At 35.9% G+C, this 19,780-nt stretch overlaps 1 protein-coding gene across 1 annotated transcript in view; it reads left to right on the forward strand.

Annotated features, from left to right (window-relative positions):
- The window catches only part of EIF2AK4 (eukaryotic translation initiation factor 2 alpha kinase 4), a gene marked incomplete at its 3' end in the record, with an annotated part of 47,137 nt that overhangs the window by 19,012 nt on the left and 8,345 nt on the right, over positions 1–19,780 (forward strand). Inside the window, 18 exon segments of the mRNA XM_015825832.1 lie at positions 403–560; positions 1,337–1,761; positions 3,355–3,424; positions 3,768–3,851; positions 4,827–4,949; positions 6,111–6,215; positions 6,550–6,610; positions 7,593–7,672; positions 8,524–8,625; positions 9,922–9,972; positions 11,283–11,519; positions 12,723–12,798; positions 13,369–13,490; positions 13,971–14,020; positions 15,217–15,385; positions 16,266–16,382; positions 18,031–18,096; positions 19,386–19,556. Of these exon segments, the coding sequence (XP_015681318.1) occupies positions 403–560; positions 1,337–1,761; positions 3,355–3,424; positions 3,768–3,851; positions 4,827–4,949; positions 6,111–6,215; positions 6,550–6,610; positions 7,593–7,672; positions 8,524–8,625; positions 9,922–9,972; positions 11,283–11,519; positions 12,723–12,798; positions 13,369–13,490; positions 13,971–14,020; positions 15,217–15,385; positions 16,266–16,382; positions 18,031–18,096; positions 19,386–19,556 (2,267 nt within the window).

Here is a 19,780-nt window from a genome sequence, read left to right on the forward strand (position 1 = left end):
GGCCTGGCCTAGGGAGGATTTTTAAATTGGGTTTCTTAGAAATTTTAATTACCACAACACTAAAATATTGGTTTTAATTTGGTTTTATTCGGTGGGGTGTGTGGGTTTGTCTTTGTTTTTTAAAAAATGTTGTGAGCCGCCCTGAGTCCTTCGGGAGAAGGGCGGGATACAAATTGAATAAAATGAAAAATGAAAAAATAAGCTTCCCTTAGGCTTGAAAGCTGGCTGGGTGACTTTGAGACAGCTGCCAATAAAACATTGTAATAATCAGCACTTTAAACTGCAGTCCAGTAGAGGTTTTAATCTTCCACACTGAGGGTCACACCAGCTTTTGTTAGTTTTAAATATCAGATTATATACAAATCATTCCCCTTTCTATTATATTTTTTTAAAAAAATTCAGATTCACCACCAATAGATGATATTGAAACTGTTATTTCTAGCAGTCAGATTGCTAGTGATGTTCATGTCACAGAAACACAAAGGCAACTTTCCCGTTATTACAATGAATTTGAAGAACAACAGTTGCTTGGAAAAGGAGCCTTTGGAGCAGTCATCAAGGTAAAGCAGTGTTCAGTGTGAAACAGATTTTACTCTGTAGAATCTCTTTGAGGTATGTGTGTAAATAAAACAGGGATTGTGTAATAAATGTTGACCTTATTCAGCTTTGCAGATAATAAAAGGTTTAGAGTTTATTTGGGATAAAAGGAAATGAGTGGGTGCCCAGAAGGAACTGTTTTATATGATCTCTATTGAAGCATTTTGTCAAGGATGAAACTTTGGCAGCTACGTGCTTCTGCGTTTAAATTTGTTTTTAGAGCACAGTGTCAAACTCGCTGCGTCATGTGATGTGTCACAACGTATTGTGACTTTTTTTTTTTCATTGCTGGAGCTGGGGTGGGCACGGCCTCCGTATGATGCAACCGCCTGCAGGCCGGCATTTTGACACCCCTGCTTTAGAGTAAGGGGGGGAGGTGTTACTTTCGAGTAGGTTAGTTGGAGAAACGAAACTTGTACGATTCCGCTGAAGACCGTGAGAGCCTGAAACCTTTTCAAGGACATCATATCAGGTGTGAATTTGAAGCAGACAGTTCCCATAACAAAGTGAAGTTGTTTATATGGACTACATAAGACGTTGGGGTTTGGCTGGGAAAATTATTGTTTTTAAGTCTATGAACTGATGTCTGGAATCTTCAGAGTTAGTTTTGCTTCGACATTACCATGCAGTGTATTCAATAAAAAGTAAGATTTTCGGGGATGGAATGAACTCGGAGTTTTATTTGGATTCTCGAGCTGGATGTTGACACATCTGTCTTGTATCATTTTTCAATGGGCAGGTCCAGAACAAACTAGATGGCTGCTGTTATGCTGTCAAGCGTATTCGTATAAATCCCACAAGCAAGCAGTTCCGAAGAATCAAAGGGGAAGTAACGCTTTTGTCACGACTAAACCATGAGAACATTGTGCGATATTACAATGCCTGGATAGAGAAATATGAGGGTTCTCTACTTACTAATTCTACATCAGAAAGCACAGAAGAGAAGAAAGTAGCTGAGAGACTGGCTGAGAATGGGAAAGGTGAACAGGCGTTTGTGGATGACATAGAAGCAAATGTCCCTTCTCCTGTTCTGACCAGTTCGGTGGAGTGGAGCACCTCCTGTGAAAGATCAACCAGTGCCAGGTTCAGTGGAGCTGATCAGGAATCCAGTGATGATGATGATGACGACGATGAAGGGGAAGGAGTCTTTTCACAGTCTTTCTTGTAAGTAGGAACAATTAGTTTCTCTGCTTTCCTTTTGCTTGTTTACTGTCAATTGATTAGGTTGTGAGTTGTTCGTTCATGGATGGGCTTATTTGATGCTTGGAATCTAGTAGAAGCAGCTGTGAAAATGGAAGATGACTTTTGCTGATTCCCCCTAGACCTCCAACCTGCAGAAACCTTCCACTTTTCAGGGGTTACATGGTACAAAGTTACATGCAACATCTTTCTGCAGATATGAACGTATACTTATTATTTATGTACAAATATTTACAGGTTCAGACTCAGAGTAAGAAAACTAGAATGTGGCAAATGCAGAAGTTTAAACATCCTTTTAGTTAAAATTTCGTAGCACTTCCTTTGGTAGAAGTAACATTTTCTTTCTATTCTTGCTTTTGGAATTTTTTTCCCCTTGCTCTTCCTTGCGTTCTAATTCAGAAATATTCTTAAGTCTCTTTGGATGCACTGCATGTATTCAATTTCCTCATAAATTTTCACTAATATTCAGCATGGAATCTCTGAAATCCACTCCGAAATCTTTATCTTTCTTTCTTGTAAGTACTTCATGGTTTATAAGTTTTATATTGTTACCAGGCTGAAATGTGCAGTCTCTTTTCAGCTTCAATTTCTTCACTGACTATTGGAAATCAGCTTGAAAAACCTCAATATGGCCCCAGATTACTTGCATCTGCAAAATGGATCACTGCAAATTTTTGTCCCTGCCATGTTTACTATTTTGTTAATTGAATCTGTGAAATCTGTAAAATCTGTAAAGTAAGTATAGACTCAAATCTGCAGAATGATACTTTCATTTATTTATTTATTTCCCATCTTTATTATCTTTGATAAATAACTCAAAGTGGCTAACAAATCTAATACTCCTTTCTCCACAACAACCATCTTGAGAGGTGAGTTGGACTGAGAGAGAGTGACTGGCACACCTGGTCAGCTTTTCTGCCTAAGATGGGACTAGAACTCACAGTCTCCTGGTTTGTAGCCTGGTGCTTTAAGCACTAGACCAGGGGTCTTCAAACTTGGCCCTTTTATGACTTGTGGACTTCAATTCCCAGAATTCCTCAGCCAGGCATGGTGGCTGAGGAATTCTGGGAGTTGAAGTCCACAAGTCATAAAAGGGCCAAATCATAAAAGGGTCAGGTTTGAAGACCCCTGCACTAAATCATGCTAGCTCTGTGTTGTGTTAAGTTTGTGTTATGCAGAAGTTATGCCACCTTCTGTTCACTAACAGATTCATTGAAACATGCATTTTGACTATTTATTTATTAATTGAATTTGACTAGCAGTGTTTAAACTGTGTACAGTATCTGAAACGGAAGATAAACCATCTTTTACGATTTTTACCTGTCTAATATGATTATACATTGCATTTAATTAAATAGGTTGTATCGATTCTAGTGTACAGTGTAATTAAAACAACAAAATTAATTAATTAATTAATGGAAGCTAGAATTAAGTGTCACAGTAATAAGAGTAATTTGTAAAACCTAAGGAATTATCATTAAGCATACCTCTGTGGAACATTTAAAACCACTTTCTGCAAAGATTTGGATATTTAAAAGCTCTTGTTTCTTGATTTAGGCCAGCAGCAGATTCTGAAAGTGATATCATTTTTGATCATGAAGAAGACAATAGCAGAAATCAGATGATGGTAAATATTCTATTGAAAATACATCTTTAAGCCTCCTCTTTCAAATCTGTGGATTAATAGTCTGAAAATCAAAAGCTATAGCATGTACTATATGATTCTGCTTGCAGTTAAAAGCCATAATAACATTGCAATTTGCTTTATTGTTAGACTATTTGTGCCCAGCATCATGTTGTGATGATGGATGGTAGAATACAAATAAAACAGGGTTTTTTTGGCGTTTCAGCACATAAGAACTTTGTTTTCAAATGAAAGAAATATTATCAGTGGATTTATGGACTGATTAAATATATGTAGTGAAGAATTAGGTTTGCTTATATTGTACTTCTGTATTTTTGTGATCTAGGATGAAGATTACAAGGAAAAAGATAGTCATAGTGAAGAAAACAAAACATCAGTGATTCAGACTGTGCACCATCTTTATATTCAGGTTGGAAATTATCACTTGGTACATCTAGAATAAATGTATTCAGAATAAAATGAACATTTTCTGTTTCTGAGATAGAAGTAACGTTATAGTCAGTATCCAGAATCAGAAGCCATCTAAGAAATTGGTGAGAAGTGATTTTTTTTCAGCCTTACAAGTTTTAGAAGCAAACAATTTATGTTTTCAGAGCAAAATAGCAAAATCTCTCTGAGCTCAAGCTCAGTTTTTAATAACTACATGGATTCATGCGTGCTGTTTTCAATAAGGACATGAGATGTTGTGCTGGGATGTGTTTTGATTAACCAATTTGTAGCTTATTACTGTGGGATATTTAACTTTAGCTTAAAGCTTTGGGATTTCCTGATTGTCTCTGCTCCATGTCAGCCAGATACTGCCACCTGCTGTGGGAGAACATGTCTATGTGTTGCATCTGATGTGAGAAATATTCCACAAGGAGGTGCTAAAAGCTTTTGCTGATCTTTAAAATAAACCACTTTGTATTAGATTTGCCTCATCCCATTGCATGAAACATTCAAAATTGCTGTACCTGAGTTAATCAAATACTGTGTACCTTTGAAAAGTGTCATACAGCCTTAGAATTTACCAAACAATATAAGTATGCAGAAGCATTATTATGAATCATACAAACTTCCTCTTAGCATAACAAGATGAAAATGCATTGATTTCTTTGAAGGACTGATTTTTCCAGTCAGGGAGCTAAGCAAATATAATTCAGGTAAACAAACCCATAGTTTTCCTTCTTTGTCTCCTTCTGTTGTCTGCCCTCAAAAAAGGATTACGGTAAATTTAGCCAGTCAGAATACATTTCTTTAAATACATTTCTTTTAAAAGAGAAACCTCCAATATTTGAATGATTAATCACCCCAAATCTGAATTGTAGATTAGTAACAGTTATACATGTGATGACCTTCCCAGATGTTTTCAGCTTTTTTTCCCTTCTTAATCTTGCATGTAAAGATGGAATATTGTGAAAAGAGCACATTACGAGACACTATTGATCAAGGTTTATACCAAGATACCAATCGTCTTTGGAGACTTTTCCGGGAAATTTTGGATGGTTTAGCTTACATCCATGAAAAGGTCAGTGATGATCATGCCAAGCACATCTCTTGTACTTTATTGGGTTTTAGTTAATTATTTACCAAAAAGTTATTCTGTCCTTGATAAAGGCAGGGGAAGTCTCAATTATTACATTGCTCTCCAGTTTTCATTTGTGCTTCCCACAGCTAAGTAAAACTCCTTATCTGTTTAAACAATCCAAAACAATATATGCTTGCTTTTGCCAACAAGATAACTATCTGACTAACCAACTGATTAACCATCCCCTTACTCAGAGATAGGTAACCTTTAAATCTTATTTTACAAATCCTAATATACTATATTTAGAATATAGAATAACAGAGTTGGAAGGGACCTTGGAGGTCTTCTAGTCCAACCCCCTGCTTAGGCAAGAAACCCTATACCATCTCAGACAAATGGTTGTCCAGTTTCTTCTTAAAACTTCCAGTGTTGGAGCATTCACAACTTCTGGAGGAAAGTGGTTCCACTGGTTAATTACTCTAACTGTCAGGAAAATTCTCCTTAGTTCTAGGTTGCTTCTCTCTTTGATTAGTTTCTATCTGTTGCTTCTTGTCCTGCCCTCAGGCGCTTTGGAGAATAGCTTGATTCCCTTTTTTTTGTGGCAACCTCTGAGATATTCGAACACATTTATTAGTATATCCTGCTTTTAGAATATAAATCCTACCAATGAGGCTCACAAGTAGCATTAACAATAATAATTTTTATAACATATGCTATAATATTATATGTTTTAGCATATAACATATGCTAAAACACTCTATAATAATACAGTGTTTTTTCTGTCTTGACAATTTACAGTAAAAGTTGCCAAGCTTGAGAAATACTGCACTAATATATAAGGCTTGGATAAAATAAAAGTCAGTTAAAAAAGATTAAAATATTTTTGGAATGAAATATATGGAATGTTTTAATTAACAACTCAGCCACTCTCCACTTCCATCCTACACACACGCATACACACAAACACAAACAAAATGAAGATGGGAACCCTAGTAGACTTCTGACATTCGTCATCCAACATAGAATTATAAACAGAAGTTTGCCCTGCTATTGTTAAAGGCTGAACTAACTCATACTGGAGGGTTCAGTCTTGGTGTTCTATTTGTGGTGTGATTCATATACACACTGTTTCATATCAAACTTTATTTGATTTTATTAAAGGGAATGATTCACCGAGATCTGAAACCTGTCAACATTTTTTTAGATTCAGAAGATCAGGTGAAAATTGGTGATTTTGGTTTGGCAACAGATCATCCAGCAAATACAGTAAGTGAATGCTGTAATATATAATTTGTGATATATTATTATTTATTGAACAAGGCAATGTTTTAATTTTAGCTTATATGGCTAATAAATAAATCTTCAGGAGAAATGTTAATTCTTACTCTGTGTATCATATTGTAGTTTACATACTTGTCAACATCATCTTTGTATCCTTACTGTCTAGTTCAGGATCCTGCTAATGAGTTGCATAACTGAACAGAAATTTATGCATTGCCATTTGCATAAATTTTCAAACAGTTCTGCTTTTTGCTTTTCAGCCATTAAAGATCTAAGAATGTGGACTACATAAACAGATATGGTGGGTTTTCTTTTTCAGGTAGACTCTAAACCTGGAGAAGAAATTTCCACCCAAAATGTGGTTAAAAATGAATCATTGGGTAGGTATAAGGCAGCATGCTTTCCTGCTTTTTTTAAACATATAATTTTGAAATGCAGATTTCCATGACTGAAATGAATTAATATCTTTCAAATTACAAGATGAAGGATAGCATTTGTCCTTCAAATGCTGACCAAGCTTAATTTTTAAGCAACTTTATGTCGGTCGCTGGCAACTCCCAATAATGCCCTATCACTTCCTGTATGAATAGTTTTCATATTTGAACACAAAGAAATGTTCATATTTATGACATTCATTGTTCTAACAAGTGTTTCTAGCATTGTGCCAACAGCAGCTCCGTTGAATTCACCAGCAGTTTAAACCTCACTTGCCTTTTCTTGTTAGCTTTTAGTCTGCTTCTGATCAAGGACTTTTCTCCAACATTTTCCTAATCATTTTGTAATGAAAGCAGGAATTCTGGTCATAAAATAATGTACATAATATTGGTAAAAATACAGTGAATACCTGGAACATAAAGAGTTTCAATAAATACTGAAAACTTGGATTTTAAAAGAACACATAACCACACATGCATATTCACAGCTCTGATTATACAGAGAGTACAGAGAGAAGCAACCTAGAACTAAGGAGAAATTTCCTGACAGTTAGAACAATTAATCAATGGAACAACCTGCCTCCAGAAGTTGTGAACGCTGGAGGTTTTTAAGAAGAGACTGGACAACCATTTGTCTGAACTCGTATAGGGTTTCCTGCCTGAGCAGGGGGTTGGACTAGAAGACCTCCAAGGTCCCTTCCAACTCTATTATTATTATTATTATTGTTATTAAGAAGATAGAAAAAGTCTGATTCAGTAAAATGTTTAGGCAGATATCTCTACTTGGATTCATACTTGCAGACTGACTGTAGAATAATTGCATTTTCAAACTATTTGAAATAATGCAATGTGTTACTTTCTAAGCATTCAAAATATATTAAATTAATTAATTAATAAAGTTCAATAATTAAATCTTTTTTTTTAACAGGAAACTTAACAGGAATGGTTGGCACTGCTCTTTATGTTAGTCCAGAAGTCCAAGGAAGTACTAAGTCTACATACAATCAGGTAAAAATGTCAGTAAGTCTCATATTCTTATTAGGGAAATTGCCTCGATGACATCATGTGAACTCCACAAAGGGGTTTCTGGATCCAGGTTTCTTGCTTAGATCCAAAAATAGTCGTTTACTTCTGTTACTGCACGGAGCTCTTGTAAATTGGGTTTGTTTTATTGAACATCCCTGCATTGTCTATATCAGGGGTGTCAAACTGCCGGCCCAAAACCACGCCCACACCATTACTGGCAATGGGAAAAACATGATACGTTGCAACACGTCACGTGACGTTGCGAGTTTGACACCCATGGTCTGTAGCAGTGTGTCTCAATCTTGGCAATTCTAAGAAGTCTGGACTTCAACTCCCAGAATTCTTGGCATTGAAATCCACATCTCTTAAAGTTGCTAAGGCTAAGAAACACTATAGGCAAAAAAGGATATAAGAAATAATAACAATTATTCATAACATTTTATTATTTATAGGAAAAACCTTATAGAATGGCATTTGCTATCACATAGAAGCTTTAACAAGAAGAGAGGATTGATTTTACATATTGACTATTTATATTTGTAGCCACACTTTCCTCTTGCCTAGTGAGATATTTGGATACTATTTTTTGTTTACTTCAAACATTAGTATTATATAAAAGTATAATGGCAGCAATTGTACAGTATCATTGTTATTTTGTCAGCTGTCCTAGAATTCAGCTTGCAGTCAAGAAGTTCTTTGCACTTTCCTACACAATATTTTTTTAAATGTGTCTATTGGAAGATAAGCAATCTGATTAAGTAAGATATCTGGACCATTTAGATTCTAAATTCTATTTCTTGCAAGTATATTGACTTCCAGTCTTCTTTTTCTAGAAAGTGGACCTCTTCAGCTTGGGTGTAATATTCTTTGAGATGTCCTATCATCCAATGACTACTGCATCGGAAAGAATCTTTGTTCTCAGTCAGTTAAGGCTTGTACGTATAAATTTCACTAATATTCTATTCAGCAACAACTGATAAAGCAATTTTTAAAAAAAAACATTTCATGCCAATTGTTCTAGGTCAGTGATGGCGAACCTTTTAGAGACCGAGTGCCCAAACTGCAGCCCCAAACCCACTTATTTATCGCCGGGTGCCAGGTGGGCGTGGCCCACTGGGTGGGCATGGCTGTGGGGCTCATGGCAGACTGGGTGGGTGTGGCCAAGGTGGGCGTGACCACCTCAATGTTGCTTGCGGGGAGGGACACCTGTGGGGGCTGGGCAGGGTTGGGGGAAATCCAGGGGATCTCTGGCAGGTGGGGCAGTGGACAGGAGGCTCGTCCTGCGGGGTAAGGCAAGGCGAGGCAGGGCGAGGTAGCCATTGTCGCAGGGCAAGGCGAGGCAGGGGCCGGGGCGGCTGCTGCCTGACACCATCGGCCCTGCACACAGAGGCCAGCGAGCGCATGGGTGCTGGGATGCATCCAGCCACGTGGACCTCGGCGAGTTAGCGGGCGGCTGGTTGAAGAGGGACGGTTGCCATCTCCGGGGCATGGCGCGCGTGCCCACAGAGAGGGCTCTGAGTGCCGCCCCTGGCACGCACGCCATAGGTTCACCATCACTGTTCTAGGTCATTTAAGACTAACTCAGTTGCTAACAATAAATAGCATCATTTATTATAAATATCTAGATCACATCTGCCTAAAGAAGTATTTGCTTTAATATATATATCCAGGACAGTCTGTACAAAATCTTTAGAGCATTGATATTAGCCTCTTTTGAATTCGTTATTTTGTAGGATATTTTTTTAAAAACCAAGCATGGTAATAATGTTGAATAGCAACATCTACGTCATTTGTGAAGATATTGAAGAGTACTAGACTTAAAAGGGAACCTTGTTGTACCCTGCTGTAGAAGGTAACCTTCTGAAAGATGTGGCTGCTTTAGCACTCTGAAGAGAGATGCTTTGTCTCCACTAACGTACTTTATGAAACACTTCTTTCTTTCAAACACTTTGCTTACTTCTAGCTTACATTAACAAAGTGATGGTTTAGAAAAAGATACAGGATCTGCACCAGACAATTGCTGGTGTTAAGTATTGTATGGGAACAGTAGAAAGACAGGTGTGAGGAATTGGTTTAAATAGTTATCGGTCTGTATTTCATATTTACCCAGTCTGGTACCCTCTAGATACAATAGATTTCAGCTTTTGTAATGTGTAGCTAGTATGGTAAACATATTTTTTGATACACATAATTTTTAAGATCATCTTTGTTTATTCTGTTTTATTTTTCAGCCATCTATTGAATTTCCGGAGGACTTCGATGAAGTGAAAAATGCAAAGCAGGTATTCATTTTTTTAAAAAAGTAATTATTACATTGTGTGTTTAAAATTTAATTTATTTGTTTATCAAATTTAGAGACCACCCATCTCACTATCAGAGCAACTCCGGGTGATATCTGTTTCCTCCATTGGGATTCATTAGGTCTGTTTCCTACTTAAATCTAAAAATAATTAATAATAATGAGGAGTCCTTGGTACTCTCTGATCTTGATCGTTTACTTTCAGAGGTTTCATTACTCAAACTAAGTAACATTATTAGTGATAGTCACTGATGATGTTACCTAGTTTGAGTAATGAAACATTTGTAAGAAAACAACTAAGCTCAGAGAGTACCAAGGAATCCTCATTTCAACCCTGAGTTACAAATATTCTCCTTTATTCGTAATTAATCATAAATAATATCTGTTTACCCCTTATTGAAACAAAACTAATGTTTAGAAAGAAATATTGAAGTAATATTTTTCAAAAATAACTTAAATATTTAGTTTACAGATGCTATTAGCATGGTTGAAAGATTATTAGCATGGCTGAAAGATTTTGCTGCAGCTGTCAAAAAAGCCAACACAGTTCTAGGCTGTATTAACACAGGGATAGAATCAAGATCACGTGAAGTGTTAATACCACTTTACAATGCCTTGGTAAGCCCACACTTGGAATACTGCATCCAGTTTAGATCACCACAATGTAAAAAAGATGTTGAGACTCTAGAAAGAGTGAGTACAGGGAAGAGCAACAAAGATGATTAGGGGACTGGAGGTTAAAACATATAAGGAAAGGTTGATGGAATTGGGTATGTCTAGTTTAATGAAGAGAAGGATGAGGGGGGACATGATAGCAGTGTTCCAATATCTCAGGGGCTGCCACAAAGAAGAGGGAGTCAAGCTATTCTCCAAAGCACCTAGAGGCAGGACAAGAAGCAACAGATGGAAACTAATCAAAGAGAGAAGCAACCTAGAACTAAGGAGAAATTTCCTGACAGAACAATTAATCAGCGAACAACCTGCCTCTAGAAGTTGTGAATGCTCAACACTGGAAGTTTTTAAGAAGAGATTGGACTATTATTTGTCTGAAATGGTATTGCTGCTTGAGCAGGGGGTTGGATTAGAAGACCTCCAAGATCTCTTCCAACTCTATTATTGTTGTTGTTATAATTATTATTCAATGTTTTTGTATTTTCTGATATTAGCTGTAAATATGATATATTTACACACTTCCTGGTGTGTAACCAGGACGACATATCTGAATATAGAAGTTAGAAAGAAAACTCTTTAATTTATATATTTAAAATGTCACTATGTATTTTGGCTTTCTAGAAACTGGTGATTGCTTGGCTATTGAACCACGATCCTTCAAAACGGCCAACTGCTATGGAGCTCTTAAAAAGTGAACATCTTCCACCTCCTCAGTGGGAAGAGTCTGAACTTCACGAAGTCCTTCATCATACTTTAGCAAATGTGGATGGAAAAGCATACCGGACCATGATGGGCCAAATATTCTCCCAGCGCATTTCTCCCGCAATAGATTATACCTATGACAGTGATATCCTCAAGGTGTGTCCTTAAGTCTGCATTAAAAAGAAGCAGCAACTTAGATATGGTTGGAATCTTGTTTTATTGCTTTTAAAATAATAGCAGGACAAGAAACAACAAACAGAAGAGAAAAAGGGAAAAAACTAACGGGGAAGAAACGTGGAAAGTATTGGGAAATATTGCTTTGATTACCTCTAATGCTTCCAATGTAGAACTTTCATACACAAAGTATGAACATTGGCAGGGGAAGAAAGTGTTAGTGAATGTTTTGGTTGCTATTTTGTGGCTTCCTATTATGTCTTATAAGCTCTTTTCATTGGTAGTGGTATTTGCTTTTGAAGCCACAATAATAATTTTATTTTATTAATCAATTTATAGAGCTGCCCACCCCAAATTAATAGTTCTAGCCATGTTAAAAGTATAACAAAGGAAAAAAAAAACACATAACAACAATAGCCAGAGTAAAAACAGACCCACCCATAACACTTAACATAGCCAATGCTCAACCCCACCTTATATCTAGTTGACAAACCAGATCTTTAAGCCTTACAGAAGATTGACAGAGTTGTGGCTAATCTGATCTACTATTACTTAATAATAATTTATTAAATTTGCATACTGCCCAACTCACATACAGTAGATGGTGCTTCCTTTTCAATCTGAGTTCTTTCAAGGCAGAATTTCTGAGATGTATTTAAACATTCTACTGTCCATTAGCTTTAAAAAATCAAGACATGGTACATATTCATTGCAGAAACATGTTTCACATTAAAAAAAAACACCAAAAAATTAATTTTAAAAATCCTAGGATCTATTTCCTGTTTATTAGGATAAACTCACTGTAATATGTTCAAATAAAATGCAAGCATTGAAGTGCCGACTCAAGCACTGTTTTCAAAGTCATCTGTATTAATTTGTGAGCTGAGATGGAATGTGGGAGTAAGTTGCAGAGATGAGAACCAAATTTCAAGCATACAAACTCTCAAAGGCTAATGAAGTGAAAGTAACAGATAAACATTACTTAGTGCTCCCTTTTTGGGAATATAAAACTAGTTTGATAATTTGAAACTGCAAATATTTACTGAAAATATCTTTGCTAATTAATACAGTATGTTAAGCTGAACGAATATAGATTTGCTGCTCATGGTCTAGATGCACTCTGTGTTTTTGTAACTGAAGAGGAAAAAAATGCATTGCTTACGTTCTGATCATTGTTAATTTTAGGGTAGTTTTTCAGTTTGGTCAACCAAGATTCAACAACATGTGTGTGAGACAATTAGCCGGATTTTTAAAAGACATGGTATGTATGCTTTGTTGAATATTTTTGAATTAGATTGAGATATTTTGATAAGAGGCAGCATTATTATTCTGAGAGCAAAAATAGATACTGTACTTCTGTACTCTTCATACCTTGTTCTTGAATTAATTTCAGACATATTCAGCATTACATTTACAGTATATGAGTTTTCAGCTCTCAAATAATTATATTTATTGAAATAATGAATGAACGAACACTGCACAGAAGTTCAATGTCCCTAATTTATATAAGAAGGCTTGTTTAAGGAAATGTGTGGCACAAAAATTATTAATTAAGTAAAAATCACCAAAAAGTTAAATAAATTGGTAGTGCCAAGGAATAATCTCAAGAAAATAACAAAATCAGCAAGATATCTTCCTCCCTCCCCCCCCCCCCCCCCCCCTCTCTCTCTCTCTCTCACACACACACACACAGTCTTTGTAACAAGTCATAAAAACATAACTTTATTTGAAAAATGAAAATGTTAAACAATAGGTTTCTGAAACAGTTTCTTTAAACATTATTTTCTATTTGTTCTATGGAGTTATAACAGTTGTTTGAACTTTTGCACAGGCGCTGTCAAGATGCATACTCCCCTGCTGATGCCTAGGAATAGAAAACTGTATGAGCACAATGAAGCTTCATATTTGATGGACCACAGTGGAATGCTGGTGATGCTTCCTTATGATCTCAGAGTGAGTATGATTTTCATCTTCAGGGACCTTGGACCAGCCTTGCCTAGTCTGGTGGCCTCCAGACTTCTTGGAATACAGCTTCTGTAGTTCCCAGGCAGTATGGCCAAATCAACACAAATTTTAGAACACAAACTATTTATTTATTATCGTGGTTTTTAGTATCGCCTGTTCACCGCCCTGAGTCCCGTAAGGGAGATAGGGCGGTATATAAATTTAATAAATAAATAAATAAACTACTGTGGATTAGAAACTGACTTAAAGAGCTTGCGCAAGGGGATGCATTGGGAGGAAAGAAAAGAAATATCAGTATAGTTCTGTGTTTGACAGGAAAATAAGTTTACATGCATGGTAGGACATCTTGATTTCTTTATATTACAAACTATATTTTTACTTAAAGATTGCCGCTCATAACCATGAAAATTATATTTTGCTTTATACTGCTTGTTTCAGTCTATAACCTGCTTTTATACCTCTTTTCAGATTCCATTTGCAAGATATGTAGCTAGAAATAATATAACAAACTTGAAAAGGTAAGGGAAATCACTCAGATATATTTTTATTGGTTTTTTCTTGTTGTTAATTGCGAAGTCGTGTCTGACCCATCGCGACCCCATGGACAACGTTCCTCCAGGTCTTCCTGTCCTCAACCATCTTTTGGAGTCCATTTATGTTCAGACCTACTGCTTCAGTGACTCCATCCAGCCACCTCATTCTCTGTCGTCCCCTTCTTCTATTGCCCTCGATCTTTCCCAGCATTAGGCCCTTCTCCAGTGAGTCCTTCCTTCTCATTAGGTGGCCAAAATATTTGAGTTTCAACTTCAGGATCTGGCCTTCTAAAGAGCAGTCGGGGTTGATCTCTTCTAGGACTGACCGGTTTGATCGCCTTGCAGTCCAGGGGACTCGCAGGAGTCTTCTCCAGCACCATAGTTATTGTTTTTAAAACTGAACAAAGATGGATTGTTTATGCATTGTACTTCAGTAAAATAAAGCTGGCTTAGAAAAGAGACCAAAATTTACTGAAAACCATATGTTTTGAATGGAGCTTCTTGGCATCTATAGTTAAAAGGGATTTCCATGAATATATCTTCATTTAGGGCCTTGAAGCAACCATTCCCAACATAATGCACTTTAGGTATGTTGGAGCACAATCCCCATCATTCGCTGTCATTGTGGGCCTTTCAGATACCAGTAGTTACTCATGCCTGGTTACCTCATGGCTTGACTATTACAGTATGGTCTACTCGAAGCTGCCATTAGGCATCACCCAGAAACTTCAACACTGAATGCAGTGATAGGTGCCTCAGTAAGACCATGTAAAACCTCTGCTTTGCAAGCTGCACTGGTTGCCTGTTAGCTTCAGAGCATAATTCAAGATGCTGAACATTACCTATAATGTACATGGCATAGGACCTGATTACTTTAGTGACCACCTATCTCCCATAATATCTGTCTGACTGATTTGATCTTACATGGTTGGTGCACTCCAGGTTCCTTCAATTAAACTATGTCATCTGTTCTTGTAAACCATCCAGAATTGTTGTGAGCTAAGCTGTAGCCAAGTTTGATGGATAAATCATGTCCCAAAATATAGGGGAAATTATGAGAGCGTAGCTTAACAAGTTTACACAATACACTTTTGAAAATCATTGGAGTAGATAAAACTGGATAGATCGATTTATATATACCACCACAAATGTGTTCCAATTGAAAACATTTATCTCTTTAGATACTGCATTGAGAGAGTTTTCAGGCCTCGGAAATTAGATCGTTGTCATCCAAGAGAACTCTTAGAATGTGCATTTGATATAATCACACCTGCTGGAAATAGTTTTTTACCTATTGCAGAAACAATCTACACAATCTGTGAAATAATCCAGGAATTTCCTGTATTGCAAGTAGGTGTTTTTCTGCCATGTCCTTTCCAAAAGGCATAGGATCAGGGGTGGGAATATTATTTTTTTCACTTGCTATGTGAGAATCCAGAATTTAACTCCTCCTACTTGCTAAGACTAGTAGACATATGAGCTGGTTCCTTCGCTGTTCCTATTCTGAGTAGATGCAAACAAATCATCATTATTATTAATAATACATTTATTTGCCACCTATCTCACCATGGAGCTACTCTAGGTGGCTCACAAGTATTAAAAAAATGAAGAAATAAATAGGAAGTTTAAACAAAAGTAAAATAAACAATAAAACAAGGAAAAAACAAAGAAAATACATTGATATGTATAAAGTAAATAGTAAAAAAGATGGGTGAATGCTATAATTGTATAATAAAGACTCCAATATTGATACAATACAATATTATACTATATTATTCCCAAAAGTAGTGATTTATTGGTGACTTATAATTATTGATATAGTATATGCTTGACTTAATTATTCTTATCTGGCCATAACTAAGGATATTTTTCATTAATGAAATCCAGTGCAATTTGATTAAATCTAATTCATTAATGAAATTCAGTTAAATTGAATTAAATCTAATACATTGATCAAATCCAATTCAGAAGCTTTTATGTTATCCCAGAATATTGTTAAGAAGGAAGTTTCTATTCCAGAAGAGCCTCTGTGGGTTCATGGGTCTTCAGACTCCTCATTTAGGAATTAAATTCATTGTCAAGTAAGATTCTCTTAGTATAGGTAGTCTCAGTAGTGATATAACACACAAAAGAGGTGGGATAGGAGAAGAAATACTGAATGCTGAAATTTAAGTTTAGCTGTCATGAAAAAGTAATGGAAATTCAACTGAAATTCATTTGTGTTTGTTAGGAAAGAAACTATAGTATCTACTTAAATCATACTGCCTTGCTGAAAGCAATCCTTCTGCACTGTGGGATCCCTGAAGATAAGCTCAATCAAGTTTACACAATCTTGTATGATGCTGTGGTAAGGCATTATGTTGTTCTTGAATTGCACTTTTATGTTATAGATTATAGGATGGGCTGACAGGATACCTCTGTCACTGAAGGAGGGATGTTTAAAAAAGAGCAGAAAGAGTAGTTGTTCACTAGGCTCATAGAAAAGATTAAAAAAAATGTATGGCCATTAAAATACCCTTTAGAAGGACAGTGACCGAAAAAATAAGCTATGACAAAAAAAAGAGGAAAGCTGTATTTCTTTTATAATGAATTGCACTTCAAACTAAAAAGCCTCTATTAACAATAAGAAATGAATAGTCAGTAATGAAACCGATACATACTGTCCCTCCAAATACACATACACTGTCTCTCACCTATATAGACAACTTTTTTTATTTATTTTCCTCCCCATATATACACAGATTTTTTAAAACTAGCCGGTCATGACAGCATTAGCGTCTCTATAAATAAAGGGAAAATGCTTGGAAAGTTACCTCAAGGTGCAGCTGCAGTATTTGTTTTGCCTTATCTACATCTTTCTTGCTCAGATTTTCAGCCTCACCAGCGCATAGACTCTTTGAAGAACTCAGCCTACTCAGTCTTATTCCTGGATGCAGTCCTGTCCTACCACTGGACTGAAAAATCTGGATACCCATTAAATGACAGCAGAGAGATACAGAAACTTCTAGCTCTTTATCATCATCTGTTGTTTGTTTAGAGTTTTGTAGCTCAGACCAAAGGAAGGGAATAAAAAAAAAAGCAAAACAAAAAGGTGGAGAAAAGGTGGAAATAAATGAAGGGCAAACTTTGAAAAATCTGGATTATGCATCTATTGTTACATGGGGCATTCTAAGAAAAAGACTTCAAGTTGCATCAGAACAACCATGTTGGATACTGAGTAAAATATTTCAATTGCAATTAGGCAGTGGTGCAATCATTCTACTTGTCATTCTACTAAAAACGGTGCTGCTAAACTTGGCAATGACTGGAGATTGTATTTTAAAAGAGAGTATAGGTCCTCTCCTTTTTCTTTATTACAGAAGAAATGGAAATATTGCATGTGACTTCTTTGTTCTGTAGCTTTCAAAATCATTAAGAGTTAAAGGAAAGGGATGGAAGACATTTCATTGCCACCATCTCATAAGGTGGATTTGGTGCCAGAAAGAATAATAGAGATGGTTGAGGATATAGGGGGAATAAAAGAAGAACCAGAAGTAGGGTGATACATCCAGAACTATGTTTGGCCTTATAGAGGGCATTGTTCTTTGTGATTCCTAGATCTTGACATATCCACTGCTAAGCAGATACCAGACATAGATGGCTTTCATTTGGACTTTGTTTCTTTCACTGTAATGAACATTTGAACATACACTGATTCTCATAAAATAGTTATATATACATTTTTAAAGTGGCATGATAATTGACAAATAATATCAAGTGGAGGTATTTATTTAGGAATTCCTCCGAGGTCAAGATAAAGTTGGGAGATCTTACATGAAATGAAATTTATGGTAATTAGTAGCACTAACCATATTTACTTATAATTTCGCTAATGATTAGCCTGCGATTGCTGAAGAGATAGTTGTTAGAATGGAAACCACTTTTAACATTTGCAGGATAATTTTTTAAATAAGGAAATATCAACTAATCTGTTAAAATTATTTGTGTTATTGCAGACTGAAAAGCTAACTAAAAGAGAAGTAGAGGCCAAGTTCTGCAATCTTTCCCTTTCATCAAACAATGTAAGTAATTTGAAATTTAACTTCATTGTTTTATTTATACATTATTCATGTTCCATTCATCAATCCTGCAAACTTTCTTTGATTAGTCTATACATTACTAAAACTCTCATTCCCGTAACCTTTCACCTGGTGAAAGGTGCATAATAAATGGTGCATAATAGGGTAACAATTTTTAAACCAAGGTATCTCAAATGGGCTAACTTACAGAATGTGTCCAAAGTCTGGGACCCATGTCTCCCATGGAATTCAAATTCGGTGAGTTTTGTGAAACATTTTATAATTTTATAATTATAAGCATTAAAATCATCATAAAACAGTTTATGACATAATACAAAATGTCATAAAACATTTCCTATGCTGATGATTGTCTGTGTTATAAAATTCAACATGGACTATTTTCATGGCCCAGATACATCTCTGAAGTATCCCAATATTTCCAATGAAGGCAGTATATTAGAAATTCTATTTTTGTTGAAGGCATCAAGGAATCTGGTAAAGAAATACCTCTGAAAGAATGACATGGGTTATCTAGTTAACTACTAAACCCAATATTTTCATTTTTTATCTTTCATACACAGTATCAAAAGGTTACATTGGCCAAATATTCCTATTTGTCTGAAAACATAGTTAACCTTTTCTTTGTATTTTTCTCCATTGTCAGATGAGGCACAGCACTTCTGATGTCTCAGCTGAGATGGCTAAATGGGCGGAGTGCAGATATAATTCATAGCTGTTTTGTGTGAACAAATAAATCAAGTAGTTCATTAGGTTAGTACAAGATTGTGTACACGCTTATTTTATAAATTTACTGTCTCACCTCACCACGTCCTCTCCTGCCAGTTATTTTACAAAAAGGGATGAAGAGGAAAGAAGAGTCTTTACAAAGGTTTGCTTTGAATTACAAGTAATCTCCGACTTACAACCACAATTGAGCCCAAAATTTCTGTTGCGAAGTGAGACATTTGTTAAGTGAATTGTGCCCTATTTTATGACCATTCTTGCTACATTTGTTAAGTGAATCACTGGAGTTGTAAAGTTAATGACATGCTTGTTAAGTCATAAGTGTAAAAAATGGTCACAAGTCACTTTTTTCAGTGCCATTGTAACTTTGAATGGTCACTAAATGAATTGTTATAAGTTGAGGACTAGCTGTATGTTTCACAGTTTTTTTAAAAAATGAGGTCAAAGCAATTAAATAATACAAAGGTTAAGTTGGACATAAAAGTGGCCTTTGCACCTTTAGTTCAGAACTCCAGCATGCAGCAGTTCATATTCATGTGTCTCTTCAGCTTGTTCGACTCTACAGATTTATCGAGCAAAAAGGGGAGCTGCAAGATATATCCCCATTGTTGAATACTATGGTGAAGCAAAAGACAGGAGTTGCCTCATTGGTGAAACTTGGCATGAAAGAACTGGAGGAAACAGTGGGTCTGTTAAAAAAATTTGGCATAAAATTCCAGGTTTGTAAAACAAAGTGAATTGTATCATTAATATTTCTTATAGGCTTATGTCAGTCAACTGTGTAAAGAATATTCAAATATCATAGAGAAAGAGGGATTTGGGTATAAAATTTTGCATGGTGTAAAATTTTGGAATCTTGAAGGAGGTAGTATTATTTTACAAAAAATAAGCAGGTTCCAGATTTAACTACATTATTTGTTTCTGTTTAAGTGTCAGTAATATA

The sequence above is a fragment of the Protobothrops mucrosquamatus genome, unplaced genomic scaffold, assembly GCF_001527695.2.
Source record: "Protobothrops mucrosquamatus isolate PMUCROS unplaced genomic scaffold, P.Mucros_1.0 scaffold_202, whole genome shotgun sequence".
Lineage (NCBI taxonomy): Eukaryota > Metazoa > Chordata > Lepidosauria > Squamata > Viperidae > Protobothrops > Protobothrops mucrosquamatus.